The 18873-nt window shown below is 41.1% G+C and overlaps 1 protein-coding gene and 1 long non-coding RNA gene across 2 annotated transcripts in view; one reads left to right on the forward strand and one right to left on the reverse strand.

Annotated features, from left to right (window-relative positions):
• LOC309508671 overlaps positions 1-18873 on the reverse strand; it is a 342418-nt gene that overhangs the window by 199474 nt on the left and 124071 nt on the right. The window lies entirely within an intron of this gene.
• LOC309508451 (uncharacterized protein) lies at positions 13473-17830 on the forward strand. The gene is made up of 6 exons (XM_082183091.1): positions 13473-13823; positions 14782-14847; positions 15063-15146; positions 15457-15546; positions 15738-15917; positions 17499-17830. Exons 1-6 carry the CDS (start codon positions 13594-13596, stop codon positions 17707-17709), a joined length of 861 nt encoding a protein of 286 aa, XP_082039217.1. The 5' UTR covers positions 13473-13593; the 3' UTR covers positions 17710-17830.

An 18873-nucleotide genomic window follows, 5' to 3' on the forward strand; every position in this document is an offset into this window, starting at 1 on the left:
AAACGCCTACTTTGACTATGTCATGTGAGAGATAGAATTCATATTTTCTCTTTCAGAAAGATAATACCCATAAGAATACATTTCATTGTAATCTCATACATATATGCAATTCCGTGAGATCACTACGATTAGAATGATACCAGAAATGGTGTGTACAGAATATGGGAATACGGATATGCATTTCAAATGTAGAATTCTGAGCATTTTAGGTGTCAATTGATTTCTATGATAGAACATAGACATCTCAATCTGCCATGGAAATTATACACACATAAAAATACATATCAAAAGCATTGCTATTGAATCATATGTGGAAATTTCTGTTTCAAAGTCCACGAGTGTTCTTGTGCGTGTGTGTGGAATATCTGGAATGTCTTAGAGGCTTGTCATGTGATTCAAAGGCATGTGGGTTTTAGAGAGAGGGGGAATTTTAAACAACAGGGTTCCTTCTGTTTAAGGCAATGTGTGACTCAAATGTCTCTCTAGAGAGCCACAAAGTTGCAGTTTTGACAGTCCAAGCAGACTTAGGGGCGTCAGTGCAGGACGTGAACAGACCTCTTGTCTTCTCAGACAACAAAGGATGTGTTTGCAAGATCAGGATTCACTAATTTGAAAAGCAGCTGACCGGATGTCATTGTCATTGTTGCTACACTCCTCACAGAGAGAAGACTCACTCAACGAATAGGTTCCACTTCTATTCGGCGAAAGCAGCACTTCCTCTTAGGGGGTGCTCTCACAGAAGTGATGGTGACCACCACATATTCCTGCGGTAACCACCTGAACCTCCGCATCCACTTTTAGGACCAGCCTGGACCTCTCCAGGGGTCTGAACGCGGGTGATATCATGCCCCGTCCCTGAGAATGTATTCAGGGGAAAGTCAGGAAGGGCTGTCGAGGGGAATTAGGTCTGGTTGGACCAATAAGGGGCAACTATCAAGACCTGCTCCACTCCTGGCCTAGCACAGTACGTGCAAGCGACATGCGCGCACAAGACAGGAGCACTGCTCAACACTAGGTGTGAAGAAAAACACTGAGTTTCAGGAGCATCTCTGCTCAACACCTGAGTGTGATGAAATTTACTGAGCTTCAGGAGCATCTCTGCTCAACACCTGAGTGTGATGAAAATCACTGAACTTGAGCGGGCGCCAAGCGACAATGAATGGCATAGCCGCTTCTTTAGAAGGCTCACTGGGGAACGCATTTCTGCGGGGCCCCGGGGCCAGCTGAGAGCCATAGTCTGTCCAAGGGTTGTCCGCTCGGACAGAAATAAGACAACTGGCAGAGGAACAAATCCGGAGAGGCAAACAGATGTGACTGTGCAGCCCCGAAGTGGTCCCTGCCCAGCTGTTCCGCCCGGGGATGGAGTCTCCACTCTCCCTGGCCAAAGGCTGTCGTGAGGCTCATGGTAGCATGATTGAGCAGGCCGGGAGAATAGTGGAGAACTAACTGTCATTAGGGTATTAGTAGACTGTATGCTTAATATTTGCACTTTATTTTGTTGGTCCCCCAAAAGACAGGGCCCTATTTTAACGGTCTGAAACGCAAGTATCAAGCGCGAAACGCAAGTAACTTTGTGGGCGGGTCTTGGGCGCTGTTGCTATTATACCGGCGGGATAAATGACTCTTGCGCCCGACGCAAATCTAAAATGGGTTGGTCTGAAGTAGCTTCATTATTCATAGGTGTGGTTTGGGCGTAACGTGAAATAAACCAATCAGAGCGTCATCTCACATTCCCTTTAAGAGCAGGCGCGCTTGTTCTAAAGCGGATTCCTATTATAACGGCGGATTTGCCAGGCACGCGCCAGTAGCGGTTCACAGCCGAGGAGACCGACGTTCTCGTCAGGGCCGTAAAACACAGAGAAGTGACGTTGGGGATGGAGAAACACACCCAAATTAGCTTCGGTTAAACAGGCGTATGATAATTTGGGTAAATGTATAAGCTGTATGCTTTTATAATAAACTATCTATCTATCTATCTATCTATCTATCGTAATAATGTATGATTTGCAAAAACTGCTGCTTCTGTGTAGATGAGAGAATCAAAGTGTATGCGCGTTGTGCACACGCTACATTGATTATGGCCAAGCATGCACCCTTAAAATAGCATATGAATAACATGCGCAACCAACACTGACTTTAAACTAGTTTTTTTCGGTTAGTGGCGGAATTGTTTTCTAAACCTGCAAAATAGCATGAGGGAACGTTTCCGCCAGAACACGCCTCCTCTTTGCGCTGAACCGCCCCCGGGAGCGCAAGTGTATTTCTTAGTTAACCGACGTGCGTCTGTGGAGGGAAAAGTCCGCTGTGCGCGGGTGCAAAATAGGAATGATACATGCGTCGGTGTACAAAGTCAATTGCGCTGGGTGCAAGATAGGGCCCACAGTCTACTGACTATAAGTAACTTGGCAACTACAAGTCAACTTGTTCTCCTAACCCGAACTCATAACACCTAATCATAACCTAACAGTCTACTGACAGTCTACTACAGCCTACTAATACTCTAATGAGAATTAGTTGACATGTAGTTGAAAAGTTACATATAGTTAGTTGAATGTCTAAAGTGGACTATCGAAATAAAGTGTAACCATCTAAAATACTGGCCAGTGTTGTACAGTAAAATGTAAGCACACTTCATGCAACTGCTCTCACTGTAATATTTCACTGTAACAGTAGTCAAATAGCTGGTAGATTAAGCACTTACATGAAAAATAATTAGCCAAGATTAAATGTTATAATACTATATTACTATTAGTATATTACTATATTAACTATTACTATTATTATTTCTAGTAATTTATTTCATAATTTTATATTCATTTACAAGTAAAAACATCCCAATTACTGCCTTACTGAGCAATGTTGCAAACCGTCCCTTTGGGCCACCACATGTGACTGGGTTGTATTTAACGCTGCGGTCTCGCAGCGGAAGTAATAGGCATTTTGGTTGACTACCGACTGTATACAGGTCTGAACCTGAGAGTCCATTCAAGGCCACCAATAAAGATCACACAGACACTATTTAGTCCCCTGGTTGCTTTTATACGCCAGGGTGATCAGTGTATGACGCAATGAGACAGGCACCACTAATCTGGAACCACGGAAGATATAATGACCCTGAACTGAGTGTTCACCTGGGTGAGCTGGGTAACAGCCCTTATAGCCAGTGCGACCTGCAAGGTCACAGTCTGGAGCCCTACTTGCATAAAGTGTGGCTCTTGTCTAGGTCCTTTTTCCCTTCAACTTCATAGAAGTCAAAGTTACGCTAGTGCGACCTATAAGGTCGCAGTCTGGAGCCCTACTTGCATAAAGTATGGCTCTTGTCTAGGTCCTTTTTCCTTTCAACTTCATAGAAGTCAAAGTTATGCTAGATTTTAATGCAGAGGGTGCCGGTCGAATTTCTTGCTCAACCATCATGCGTCCCTGTTATGTGCACAGCTGCACGCCACAGACTGCACAGGCGCCTTTTGCATTCCGTCAATATTCCGTTATTAATTAACATTTAGAAAATCGATTTTTGACATTTTTGATTCGATTCAGAATCATCCACATCGCGATGCATCTAAGAATTGATTTTTTTACCCCACCTCTAACGACCAGCGGGCATTGTGCAATCCAGCCCTATTCATTCCTTTGGTAGTGAGAAAGGTTGTAAGTGCCTGTTGGTCCGTGCGCAAAGTAAAGCGTTCACATTCACGCATGGGAGCCATCACCGTTGCAAAATTTGTAATAAACTTTTGAGTACCATAAAGCAAGGCCCAAGAAGGATCTGAAGGCAGCAGTGTCAGATGTGAGGGAGCTTGAAGTACCGCCTAAACCTGCTCTCGGTCGGGAAACATACCATCTGCAGTAATGACATGGCCAAGAAAGCATAGTGTGGTCTTTTCATCGTTTAGAACCAGTCCCGCCTCTTTCAGTTTTAGAAGGGACAGTGTGGAGAGTCTTATCGTGCTCATCAGTAGTGGAACCGTAAACAATTAGATCGCCCTTTGACACCCGGTAAACCTTCCAGAATGTTTGACACTTTTTGAAAAGCCGATGTAGCTGATGTCATACCATATGAAGAGTTCAGATGCAAAAGCCTCTAAATGCCATCTGAAATTTTCTTATAGAATGATCATTTTTATCAAGCTTGTATATTTAAGTTCAGTAATTTCACTTAAATGATAATTAATAGGTAATCTTCATTGCCTTTTAAGTGAAGTTATTGAATTTAAATATACGAGCTAGATAAAAATGATCATTCTAGAAGAAAATTTCAGATGGCATTTAGAGGCTTTTGCATCTGAACTCTTCATATGGAACCCGACAAAATCTAAATAGGCTATTGTGTGTAATGAAGGCTCTAATGTCTCTACTGTCCTTGTGGAGTTACACCTGGCAGTATGCGTTGACCAGGTTGATAGTAGAGAAAAGTGTAGCACCTTGCAGGCAAGAGAAAAGCTCATCGACCTGTGGCAGAGGGTAACAATCAGTGACCACAGCCTTGTTTGGTTCATGAAGGTCGGTGCACATTTGTATGCCATTCTTTTTTCTCGTAACTACAATAGGAGAACCCCAAGCAAAGGCATCAATTTCTTCTATAATTCCAGTCTGCAACAGACAATCGAATTAAGCTAAGACAGCATCCCTAACTGCGAAGACAAATGCCATAGTTTGTACTGTATGATCAATTTTGACCTTGTGTACAAATTGTTTCACACACCCTATCTCAGGTGGAGGGGTAACGGGAGGTGCAGCAGTAGTTGTGGACAGAACTAGAGTTGCTGGCTTTGCATCTGAGGTAGTAACTGTGTCAGCATTAAAGGGTTAGTTCACCAAAAAATGGAATTATATTCAAAAATATCCTGGCTCTTCCAAGCTTTATAATGGGAGTGAATAGTAACTGAGATTTTGAAGCCCAAAAAAGCAGATCCATCCATCATACAAGTAATCCATACGGCTCCAGAGGGTTAATTATTAAAGGCCTACTGAAGTGAAGCGATGCATTTAAAAAAAAAGAAGATATTCATATTGTAAGGTGGGTGACAGCAAGTCTGAGCTACCCCTCGAGAAAACAAAAGGCTCTCCTGAGAATTAACATTTTAACTCTCTTGCATATGTAACAGCAATATCCAAGATGGACCACAGAGTGGTGTGTAGTCACACGATCACTATGTGTAGTTTTCCGTTGCCAGGTAAATATTTCTAATTCCTCGATTTCCGAATTGTTGTTATTATATTTGATTGACCGATGATTTTATTATATGAATTGGATTTTGAATTATTGTTCTATTACCTGGTCAATAAATTGTAAACATTTGATTTTATTCTGACTAACTCTAAAATTGTTTTCCTAAGTAGATTAAACGGATTTGTATGTTCCCGCAAGTCTGCGTCAGATTAGTGACGACTAATATTTGGCATCAATTCAAGTGTACTTGGTTTGCAAAGACAAGAATTTCCGTTTAGAACAGCAAATGCTGCTTGACCAATCTAAATTTGGGTGTGTCTTACCTCTGTTTTAATTTAATGTTTCTTGGCCAATCCAAAGCTTCATAAGAGAAGTAATGTTGGTCAATTTATATCTGTAATAGTGGCCATACTTCTACTGAAGTAAACGTTTAAATTAAATTCAAGTGTATGCAATTCCATGGGGGCTATACCAAAGTGTCTTTGATTGTGTAAACGTGAATGTGACCGATCTCAGGAATATAGCAATTACCTCTGTTTGATGATCAAAACTGATGAGATTATGATCGTGAGATCCGTGGAAGACACTAGGACCTCTGAGCGACATAATTTCCTAATCTGAGCAGGTAAAACATAATTAAAGAGTTAAAAAGAATAATCAAACATTCAGTCACTTGATGATACTCAGATATCATTAAATCCTTTTTTTCATTTATGGAGTCAGATGAAATAACGAGGTAATACATATGAGAAAATATATTTCATTTAATCTTGTTGTGTTGCGTAAAAAGGAAAGACAGTAACACGCAAAAACCTTCACCCGTATTATTGGAGACCGCCCACTGGACCGATAAATGGGCTTACAATATTTATAACTTTATAAACTATAATCACTTGCTTGCGGTAACGGCCGTACACGAGTCGAGTTCTGACCGAAGAGTGAAATCTGACCGGACGCATGATGTAGGATGTAAGAATAGAGTAAGCTTAGGTGAAAGTAGACATTTCTCACAGTTCAAATAGGGCTGGGCAACAAACTTAAGCTCCTCTGACATTTCTCTTTAAAAATGGTCGTTTAAGACTTATAATTCGTGACCAGTGTTTTGTTCTGCACTATCCTCTGCGCTTTCACATTCGTCAATACGTCATGCGGCAGGTCAGAGTTCACTCTTCGGCTGGAACTCGACTCATTTGCGGCCGGAAGCCAGTGATTCTAGATTATAAAGTTATAAATATGAATATGTTTCTTATAAAAACGCATCAAGCATGTGTGTTTGTGTGTAGGTCACCAAATCTAGCAGAATTTGGAAACAAGGGAGTGGAGCTGAAATATTGTTTATAGACATGGTGTGGTAGTATAGAGACTGCAGAGCCTGTATCTGCAGAAAGAAGTGGCCACATCATGTGGCTTAGCTGAGCGGTGGTGCTGTTTGTTTGTAGTTGTGTACAATTTAGTGTGCAGAGTTTGTACTGGAAATGCAAGAATTGCAAAATTTTACGGCTGTGTCCAGTGTTAGGTCTGACTTCAGTAACTGACAGTATTCGATAAAGGCTGTTACTAAAGTCAGACCTAACACTGGACACAACCGTAAATCTTGCATGATAAGTGATCAACTACTGGAAAACTTGATCACTTCTGTCATCAGATTTGTTGTTAAAACCACAGGTTGCTACAAACTGAAATCGAGCTCGCTTTCTGAATGCATAGCATTCAACAACATTCACTTTTGGAGTAAACATTTTCTCTAGTGCACTGACAGCAGAGGCATAACTGGTCGGTTTCTTATAGAGTGTAAAATACCTGCTGTCCCTCTGTTCTCAAACAATGGAGTAATGTGACTATTTTGTGGACATCTGGCCTAGCATCCCCCATCGCATAGATCACTAGTAAGTAGTTATTTAAAATAGGCAGCCACATGTCAAAAGGCATCGGCTGTTCCCCCGGACAGGGCAAAAACATCGCTGGTGCAGGAACATTAACCCTCTGAGGTCGGCAAACGCGCCCCCGCGTTTTGCTGGATTTTCTTCACTTTGTAGCACAATAAACTTAAATTACTCCGTCATTTATGGTCATACAGAAAAAAGAAATATAAAAAAAGAATCTGTGATATTTCTACTTTTGTATGTGTCCACTTACAATCAAATCAAAACATTGTGCTTTTGTAAAATAAAGAAAATAAACAGGGTGTGCGTTCTGCCTCTCCGTCGCGGTGAACTTTTTTTTCTTGAGCACGTCTATAAACTGAAACAAAACTCAGCGAATACTTGTCACACATTTATGAGCCGTATACCTTTATAAACATTTAACCCCCTGAGGTCGGCTGTATCGCCGGCGATACCAGCTCGCTTTTTTTTTATCAGTGTAAAAGAAACTCATAAATACTCTGTTGACTTTGATTTTCCATAGGAGTTTCATACATCAATCGATTCTGTTAAATGTGTATTATTTTTGTGTATACTCACAATAAAAACAAAGTGTTGTGCTTTTTGCCAAATAAAGAAAAATAAACACGAAGCGAGTTCTGCCTTCTCTCTGCCAGTGAAGTCCATTCTGAAACGCGTCCGAAAATTAACAATAACTCAGCGAATACTCAGTCAAACAGGCATACAGACACACAGGCATGAAGCTTGAATTCTCTTCTTTTAAATGAAGTAATTTATATAAAAAAACAAATATTCTCATCTTGTGAAATCTGTATTAAAAGAGAGCGATTCCAGTCGAGCTCATCTCAGCTCATTACGTTTTAATCGGCCCCGCCCACGGAGAGCGTGCGCTATTCAAACGCAAATGACTGAGACGATCCCATACAAACTGTGAACGCCCACATATCAGCTCGAGAAAACACATCAAGTTTATTCAGATGATCAGTGTACTTGTCTACACTGTCTCGCAGCGCTGTGAGGAATAATACTAATGGAAAACGTACCTCAGAAGTGCTGGTGTTTCGAGGAGCAACGGATGGAATACTGTAGTAAGTTTTTTTTCATTCTCAAGTAAATCGCGTTTCTGTGTGAATGAATGAACGAAAGAGATGCGCTGTTTACCACAACTCGCAAAAAGACGGTTTAAATTTGAATTGCGTTTCTGTGTGTGAATGAATGATCTGCTTTTAGCAAACTATTTTGCTATCCTGAGTAAAAATCGACTGAAATATGTTGAAATAAAATGTATTTGTATAAGCAACATATTAACCCTCTGAGGTCGAGAAACGCGCCCATGCGTTTTGCTGGATTTTTTTCACATAGCAGCAACATAAACTTAAAAAAATCCGTCATTTATGGTCATATAAATAAAATAAATACATGATTATAAACTATAGAGGGTCTTCTTTTTTTTGTGTACACTCACATTAACATCAAAACCTTGTGTTGGGATGGTTGTTGTTGCAGTACAGACTGTATTAAGTGTAACACCTGTGAACTTCCGTTGTTTACATTGTGAGCACACATGTGCGTTTATGGTTGTTCAATAAACTCAAGTGTACGCAACTATATTGGCGTTAACCGTCCATTCTATTTATAGATAAAGAATAGAATGAAACATGGTGGCAGCGGTGCTTTGTAAAGTGTAAAAGCACGGAGATTTAGAATAACGAGAGACAAAAAAAAAAAAATATGGTCGAGAGAGCGGAGAGCTCAGGCGCAGCGAGGATGGAGAATTCCCTGGGGCTGAGACCACCACCACCCCTGTGCCTGGACTCAGCTAATCTGGCGAAATCATGGAAAATGTGGAAAGAAGAGTTCATGCTGTATATGGATCTCACTTTGGCGGACGCTGGAGAAGCCGTGAAGCTAAAAGTGTTCAGCTATCTCATTGGGGAGACGGGAAGAGAACTATGCGAGACCCTGGTTCCCGCATCGTCTCCGGATCGGACAGTAAGCAGCTTAATAAGTGCTTTGGATGATCATTGCAATCCAAAAGTGAACGAGACAGTTGAAAGGTACCGTTTTTTTGTCAGGAATCAGGCCTCTGATGAGAACATTGACAGATATGTAACGGACTTAAGAATGCTTGCGAGTACGTGTAATTTCGGCCAGATCAAAGACTCTCTAATCCGCGATAGAATTGTTTGCGGCATATACAGTTCAGTTTTGAGAGAGAGACTTCTGCGGGAACAAGATTTGACTTTGGAAAAATGTGTGCAAATCTGCAGAGCAACAGAGTTGTCGCGGGAAAACAACAGAACGATTGAAGGACGAGTAACAGAGGAAGTGCACGCGGTAAAACAGGCCGTGCGAAGAGAAACAAGTAAGAGCACTGTAAACTGCAAATTTTGCGGAAAAATGCACGAAAGAAACAAACAAAAATGTCCTGCATATGGTAAAAAATGCAGAATCTGTGGAAAAGATAATCATTTTGCCACAATGTGCAGAACAAAAATACAGACAGGAAAGACAGTGCATAACATTACGGAGTCAGACGATGGAAGTTATGAAGACATCTTGTGTGTAACAGTAGAGACGGTGAACGCAGTGTCGAAGGAGAAACAGCGGCCGCCTTCAAAACTGTTTGCTGCCATGCTACTGGGGAATAAACAGGTGAAGTTCCAGTTAGATTGTGGAGCCAGCTGTAATATAATACCTGTCAACCTGTTGAACCCATCCACACAAATTGAAAAGACTGAGCAAGTGCTGGTGATGTACAATAAAAGCACACTGCAGCCATTGGGGAAATGTATAACTAAATTGAGGAATCCAAGAAACAAAAAACTGTACCGGTTAGAATTCATGGTTGTAGATGAGGGGACTGCAGTGCCGCTACTGGGTAGCAGGGCAGTACAAGCCATGAATCTAGTGAAAGTCCAGTATGAAAACATCATGGCTGTGGATAGCATCGTCACTGAGGAGATGACAGATGAAATGTGGAGCATGGATAATATCAAAAAAGACTATGCTGATGTGTTCCAGGGAGATGGATGTCTGGAGGGCGTGTACAAGATAGAAGCAGACACTACAGTAACTCCAGTAAAACTGCCAAAGAGAAGGGTCCCTGTTGCGATGATGGCACCACTCAAAGCAGAGCTGAGTGATCTTCAACGAAGAGGAATCATCACGCCAGTGGACTGCAGCACAGAGTGGATTAGCAGTCTTGTCATTGTCAAGAAGCCATCAGGAAACCTAAGGATATGCATAGATCCAAGACCACTCAACAGAGCTCTTAAAAGATGTCACTTTCCACTGCCGACAATAGACGACATACTGCCAGACTTGTCAAGGGCAAAAGTCTTCACTGTGTGTGATGTCAGGAATGGATTTTGGCATGTGAACCTGGATGAGAAATCAAGTTACATGACCACATTTGCCACACCGTATGGCAGATACAGATGGCTGAGGATGCCAATGGGCATCAGCCCAGCACCAGAGGTGTTTCAGAGGAAGCTCAGCCAAGCTCTGGAAGGATTGCTAGGTATCTATGTCATCGCTGATGACATCCTCATCACAGGAGAGGGTGAGACGTTAGAAAGAGCAAACCAGGACCACGACACCAAACTGAGAGCACTGCTAAACAGATGTAGAGAAAAAAACATCAAATTGAACGCAGAAAAGTTTCAACTGAGAAGGAGCGAGGTTCCCTACATCGGACATTTACTTACCGCTGACGGGCTCAGAGTCGACCCTGAAAAGGCACGAGCGGTTAGAGACATGCCACGTCCAACAGATGTTAAAGGTGTCCAAAGGTTCCTGGGCATGGTAAACTATCTCTCGAAATTCTGTGATCACCTGTCAGATGGCTGTGAGATACTGAGGCAGTTAACCCATAAAGACAGTATCTGGGAATGGTCAGATGTGCAAGAGCAAGCATTCACAAGGCTCAAGGACGCCATCACCAAAGCTCCAATTCTCAAATATTATAACCCAGATGAAACACTGACACTTCAGTGCGACGCATCAGAGACTGGGTTAGGGGCTGCTTTACTTCAGGAGGGGGCGCCAGTTGCTTATGGAAGCCGGGCATTAACTCAGACAGAAAGGGGTTATGCCCAAATAGAGAAGGAATGTTTGGCCATTGTCTTCGGTATGGAAAAATTCCATCAGTATACATACGGGCGAAAAGTCAATGTACATTCCGATCATAAGCCACTGGAAAATATAGTAAGAAAACCCCTGTTGAACACCCCAAAACGCCTGCAAAGAATGTTACTTAGGCTGCAGAGATATGATATTGAAGTCAAGTACATTCCAGGGAAGAGCATGTTGCTAGCTGACACGCTGAGCCGCGCATACTTACCTGAACATGCATCAGAGGGTTCAGTAGAAATGGAGATTGAGAGCATAAACATGGTCCAGCACATACATATTGCGGAACAAAGACTCCAGGCCATCAGAGAGGAAACAAGCAAAGACAGGAAATTGCAGTCACTGATTAAATTAATACAAGAAGGTTGGCCAATGAACAAGAAAGACATACCGAGCGACATTGCACACTATCACTCCTTTCAAGAGGAACTGAGTGCCCAGGGTGGAATTGTCTTCAGGGGGGAGAGAGTTGCAATCCCAGACACACTCAGAGGTGACATTGTTCGGCGCATTCACTCCTCGCATTTGGGCATAGAGGGATGTCTAAGAAGGGCAAGAGAATGTGTTTATTGGCCGGGGATGAATGAACAGATAAAGACATTCATAGAGAAATGTGACGTCTGCAGGTCTATGGATGTGAAACAGCAGAAGGAGACTCTACAGTCCCACGAACTACCCAGTAGCCCATGGTCTAAGGTGGGGACAGATATATTCACTTTAGACAGCAGAAACTACCTAATCACTGTTGACTACCTCTCTAATTTCTGGGAGCTTGACTATTTACCTGACACACAATCCACCACTGTCATCCATAAGCTGAAAGCCCATTTCGCAAGACACGGTATACCGGATGTCGTTATCTCTGATAACGGCCCACAATACACTTCAGAAGATTTCAAAAGGTTCAGTAGACAGTGGGAATTCAAACACAAAACATCTTCACCTGCATACCCACAGAGCAATGGGATGGCAGAATCAGCTGTAAAATCTGCAAAACGGCTGTTGAAAAAGGCAAAAGCTGACGGGAAAGATCCATACCTCGCCATGCTTGATCAGAGAAATACACCATCACAATGGATCAAAGCAAGTCCAGCGCAGCGGCTGTTCAGTAGGAGAACTAGAACTCTGATGCCCATGCATGACAACCTGCTACAACCAAAGGTAATTCACTCACGACAAGAGCAGATTGAAAACAGAAACCGTCAGGCTGTATACTATAACAGACATGCGAAGGACCTAGATCCTCTAAACGAAGGAGACAGAGTTCATGTCCAGCCAGGAGAGCCTAACAAAACATGGAGAAAAGCGACTGTTGTGAAACCTGTGGACTACAGATCTTATGATGTCCAGCTTGACTCAGGAAACATTCTGAGGAGAAACCGCCGACACCTCAGGAAGGACAAAGCCATAGTAATGGAACAATCCGAGTCCAGACAGCCTGTAGAAGTACCCAGAGACAGTGGGACAGACTTAAACGCAAGCAAGGACACTCCTGGCGTTTCTATCACAAAGTCTGGAAGAAAAGTGATCAGGCCGTCCTACCTTAAAGACTATGTTCAGTAACTTAGTAATACTTACCTCCAGTTCGCCAGTGAGAAAAAGAAGAGAAAAAGAAAAGATGACACTAGACACTTTATTTTGTATGAGTTTAACACGTAACACTTTGTGTTATTAAGGACACATTACAAATTCAGTTAATACAAAGTATAGTGAACATATACATGTTTTTCTGAGTTACAGTTCATGAAGTTCTTAAGTGATCAAATTCTCAGTCTCCTTAATGTTGTAAAAAAAAAAAAAAAAAAAAAAAAAAAAAAGAGAAAGGATGTTGGGATGGTTGTTGTTGCAGTACAGACTGTATTAAGTGTAACACCTGTGAACTTCCGTTGTTTACATTGTGAGCACACATGTGCGTTTATGGTTGTTCAATAAACTCAAGTGTACGCAACTATATTGGCGTTAACCGTCCATTCTATTTATAGATAAAGAATAGAATGAAACACCTTGTTTTTATTTTTAAATAAATAAAATAAACAGGGTGCGCTTTCAGCTCACTCTGTCTCCGCAAAAATCTTTCTGAAACAAGTCTGGAAAACTCAGCGAATACTTATCACACAACCATGAAACATGCGTCTAAAGAAAGCTTTAAATTTCTACTTTTAAATAAAACAGTTCACATTCAAAACAAATATTCTCCTGCAATGTAATCTGTATGAAACTAAAGTGAAGTACAGTTTCTCCCACCTCATCTAATTATCTGTAATTAGTTCACGCCCTCTCGCAGAGCGCGCTATTCATAAGATAATGTGCTGAGGTGATATGCAAAATAAGGTAAACGCCCCCTGAAAAGAGTTCACACCCACTCGCAGAGCGCGCTATTCATAAGATAATGTGCTGAGGTGATCTATGCAAAATAAGGTAAAAAGCCCCCTGAAATGCTTTAAAACCAGCAAGTTTCATTCATTTCATTTCCTGCGCCGTTGGAAGATGACGCGATACACCAGTGAGGAAGCCCTTCAGCTCGTCCTGGATAGTGATGAAGAGTTCACTTTTTCCTCAGAAGAAGAAGAGGACTCTGACAATGAACGTTTGTATTTTGAAGAGCGACTTGATCCAGGCGTGGATATTTCGGATGAGTAAGTCTTTTTAAATTTACTTGCATTAGTTGACAAGCTATTTTGTATAAACGTAGGCTACATATTTTACTGGTTGGACCATTTCCATACTTGTCATTCAGAGTAATTATATTTAAATTGTCTAGGCTATGCTTTATAAAGTAGGAGAGAGGCTTCATGCAGTCTGTTTTCTTTCGTTTTTAATAGTTTTGTTTAAAATAACACATTTCGAGCTTTCTATATATTTCTCTGGTATTTTAGGCAAAGCTTATGAGTTTGGGTTCATTTATGAGGCCTCCAGTTCCTGCTATTTTTAATTCTTATGTTTTAAATACAGGCATTTGGTTGATGAAACAACTATTAAAATTAAGATACAATTAATACAAAACGAAATTCACTTTAAAGAAAGGCTTTATACAAAAAATAAACTTAATGAAATGGTCAAAATCTTCTCTGCCCACTCCATTTGTCTCGCGATTGCGCATGATCTTACTCATGCTTTTCACTTTTCATATAATCAACATAAATGAAATAAAAAAAAAAAAATGATTTTATTTAAACCTAAATATGAACTAAATTGTTTTATTTAATTTTAATGACTAGGCTACAACACGTAGGCCAATTAGCCTACAGTACAGAGAAATTAGTTGACAAGCTATTTTAAATAAACGTAGGCTACAGATTTTACTGGTTGGACCATTTCCATACTTTCCATTCAGAGTAATTTATATTTAAATGAAGAGTGCTTGCAAATATCTATTGCAAATGTGTGTATGTGCTGAAATGTGTAAATATGCCCAGCTGATGAATTGCAAATGTGTTAATGTTTGCGTTGTGCTATCTCCGTAATGGCCCATTACACGCAATATATGCCTACAGCACGTGTCTACAATTATTTGCATCAGTTATTCATATAGACTAATGGTAATATACTTTGAAATATTTATGTTATAATAGTTTTCAACTTTTTTTAAAACAGGAATGCTGCATCTCCTTCATCTGCAACTCGGAGGGCGCGCAGCAACACAGTTGAACGTCAGAAAGAGTAAGTACATATTTACCAATGTTTGTGCAATTTTGTTTATATACTTATTACAATATGAGCCTGTATGAATTTATTTATTTTTAGAGGTTGGTTGATAATGTTACATTTTTTTCTTTGTGTTATCTTATCAGCATGCTAATGCCCATCAGTTGTGCATGTGCTGGAATAGTACTCTAAAATATATGATAATAATAGTTTTCAACTTTTTTTGAAAGGAATGATGTAGGTTGCTCACTCTCACCTCTCACTGCAACTCGCACTAAGAGGGCACGCAGCAACACAGACAGAAATCAGAAGGAGTAAGTACATATTTACCCACTATTTTACAGATGTTAGACCAATTTTGTTTATATACTTAGTGATGCTACAAATGTACATGTGCCTGCCTGTGTGGATTGCCAGACACAATTGCAAAACACAATTACCAGACACAATTGCAAAAATTGTGGTGTTATGTATGCATAATATTACAATTAGTGATTGGTAATGTTAGTATAAAAGAGCTTATTTTTGTTGTTTTACCAAAATGCTGACTGTCCATCAGTTATGCATGTGCTGGCATAGTACTTTGTTCAACCTTTATTAATATTAATATTATTATTTTCATAGGAATGTGGTAGCATCACTCTCAACCTCACCTGCAACTCGCACTGGGAGGTCACGCGACAGGTGTCGTTCAGTTTTGAGAACAACTGAAAAGTAAGTACACTTATTCCCTTTCTTTCAGATATTAGTCTAATTCTGTTTACATATTCTGGTTTTACATAGTCCATACAAACATTATGTGTCTGTATGACTTTGCATCTGGCCAATGTTACTTATAATGATTGAAATGCAGTTGTTATATTTTGTGTAATAAACATGCTCACAGTTGTTTGTTTGTTTTACAGCTATAAAGGTGATGGTGATCATCAGACACCTGTTGCAAAGAGGGCCAAGACAAACATTCAGACAAGCAACAAGCAGTCTACTCTGTCATGGAAAACAGAGACTGACATTGATATGGTTCCACAGACTCTGAGATTCCTGCCTGCACGGGAACCTGGACCACAGCTGAGTCCAGCTGATGCACAAACTCCTCTGAGTCTCTTCAAAATGTTTTTTTCTGAGAATGCAGTGTCAACTCTGTGCCACAACACCAATGCTCAAGCTGCTGGTGCAATTGCAAAAGGCCGCAAATATAAATGGACTGATATTGTTGAAGATTTTGTTGTTTAGAAAATAAGTGATTTAACTACACATTGTACACTATTATTTACTTTGGATTGACTTTGGAAGCCTGAGAGCTGTGCTGCTGCAGCAGAAAATTCTATTTCAGTAATGTCACATGGTACAAAACTATTTCTCAAAATACCTATAGAATGTATTACCATCATGTATTACCATCTTTGGAGGAAGGAGAAGGTATATACGTTAGAGCTGATCATTGCTTAGGAGCGTCTTTCTGCAGAAGGGCGTTCAGACTTTGCTTGTGAAATAAAGTCTAATCTTTCTGGCATCTGAGATCTGTGAGAAGTCATTTCCTCGATTGCACCCCAACATTGGCACTACAACATTATCAGCATCAGCGAGATGTACAGATACATTGGGCTGCTTTTTTACATGGCCATGGTGAAGATGAGCTCCATCAGCGACTACTGGCGGCAAGACAGTCTTTTCTCTTTGCCTTTTCCTGCCACAATCATGTCCCGGGACAGATACCGCACCATTTCATGGAATGTGCACATGAGTCACCCAGATGCAGATAAAGAGAATGACAGAAAGAGGGGCACACCTGAACATGACCGGCTTTTCAGGGTCAAACCTCTCATGGACACCATACGTCATGTTTGTAAAGCCATCTATCATCCTAAAATAAACTTAGCTGTCGATGAGAGAATGGTGGCATGCAAAGCACACACAGGTATGACGCAGTACATGAAAGCCAAACCAACCAGATGGGGTTTCAAGTTGTTTGTTCTTGCAGACTCATCAAATGGATACACTTTGGACTTTTCTGTGTACACAGGAAAGAACAACTTTCCTTCAGGCCATGGACTGTCACATGATGCTGTAACATCTCTTTTGGACTGTAAAGTTTTAGGCTCTGGGTACCATGTGTACATGGACAATTTCTACACAAGCCCAAAGCTCCTCAAAGACCTGTTTGCAATGAAGTTTGGTGCATGTGGGACTTACAGGGACAACAGGAAGGATTGCCCACGTGATGCAACTAATTCACTCTCTAAAAAATCTGCCAGAGGATCCATCAGGTGGATTCGGGATGGTCCTCTTGTATTTGTGAAGTGGATGGACACACGAGAGGTGTCTGTCTGTTCCACCATTCAATCTGCTTATACAGGAGACACTGCACAGAGGAGGGTGAAAACACAAGATGCATGGAGGACAAAGACATTTCCATGTCCTGCACCTGTGATTGCATACAACAAACACATGGGGGGTGTGGACCTGTCCGATCAGCTCTTACAGTACTACACTGCACAACACAAAACAATGAAGTGGTACAGAAAGATCTTTCTACACTTCTTGGACATTGCTGCCACCAATGCTTTCCTTATCCACAAAGAGCTATGTGGTAACATGACCCATAAACAGTTCATGGAACAGCTTATTGCGGAGCTCTGTGGTGTGTCACAGAAAGTAGCACCAAAACAAACCAGTAGTGACCATGTGCCGGTTCCAGGAGCTGAGCTGGGCTCAGATGTAAAGAACATTTGCACAGTTGGTCGCAAGATCTGTGTGCTTTGCAAAGGACAGCTTGGTAAAAGGCAGGACACACCTTGGAAATGCCAGGCATGTAATGTTCACTTGTGTCTTCAGTTAAACAGGAACTGTTTTCAAGAATGGCACAAAGACATGTAACTATATTCTATCTGCCTTTATTTTAGTTTATTTTGCTCATTTTGCATTATTTTGCTTTATTTTGCTTAGAGCCCGCATCAACGGGGCATAAGCATTTACTGTGAGATACCTGCACATTTAAAACATTTAGTTCCTCCTCATAGAGGAATTACAATAAAACAGTGAAAAACAAAACCTTTGAATCTCCTCTACTTTGTTCAGGCTGCCTCTCTTGATGGCCCATTAGTCATTGGGGGAGTGTCTGTCACACCCCTGGTCTGAATCTCATTAATATTGATGAGCGATTACCCCTCCCACGCATAAACCTCTTCTGACAAAAAAAACTGTTTTACAATGTTTAAATCAATGTATTGTTTTAAGAGAACGATCAGGCAGGATGAATTTCACATCATTTTGAAGCCAGAACTAGAAAGACAACATACATTAGTCAAGAGGCTTGTGGGCACATATTTAGAATGTGTTTTGTAGGGGTGACCCCGAATAGTCGAAGATTCAATGCTTCGATAGGAGGAGCCTGATTCGACTACCGATCTCACGGTCGAATCTTCGCAGAGGTGTTATGAAACGAGGATCATGCCACTTTGGCCATATGAGGGCGCTCAATGTCTGATTTCACATAGAACTAGCTTTTATGTAAATACGTTAATATTCAGCCTATTATGATAATGCTGTAGGCCTATATAAAAATGTGCAAAGAAAGAAGCTTTTAATAAATATTTTTTAACGTGCGTGAATAAATCCAAACACCCCGTGACAGATTTAAGTTTCACTTTCAATCCGTGACCGACAGAGGAGCGTCTTGGCGGCAAGGATTTAAATCTTTAACAATGTCTGGGATAAGAAAATCTAAAGTGTGGATGTACACCATCAGAAAGGGTATTCTCCAAGGCTGGATTTAGCATCAGGAAAACGTCTCGGTTACGGATGTAACCCTCGTTCCCTGAGTAGGGAACGGAGACGTTACGTCGGATGACGACGAATGGGGTTTCGCTTAGAAAGCCTGTCATCTTCGAGTATATAAAACGAGCCAATGGCAATGAAATGCCATGGGTCTGCGGAATTTGCATTGCGTAACTCCGCCCCACCCTGGGGGTATATAAGGAAGTACGCTGCAACATGCAGATATGTCTTCGCTGAGGAGCCGAGACTGAACTCAGGCGTTCC

Source organism: Leuciscus leuciscus (assembly GCF_965113295.1).
Source record: "Leuciscus leuciscus genome assembly, chromosome: 10".
Classification (NCBI taxonomy): Eukaryota; Metazoa; Chordata; class Actinopteri; order Cypriniformes; family Leuciscidae; genus Leuciscus; species Leuciscus leuciscus.

Bases quoted from the DNA above. Each gene is read 5' to 3' on its own strand.
- LOC309508451 (XM_082183091.1), top strand. From the start codon at position 13,594: ATGCAAAATAAGGTAAAAAGCCCCCTGAAATGCTTTAAAACCAGCAAG. The intron at 14,848-15,062 runs GTAAGTACATAT...TTTTTTTGAAAG, and splicing joins ACAGTTGAACGTCAGAAAGA to GAATGATGTAGGTTGCTCAC. The intron at 15,147-15,456 runs GTAAGTACATAT...TTATTTTCATAG, and splicing joins ACAGACAGAAATCAGAAGGA to GAATGTGGTAGCATCACTCT.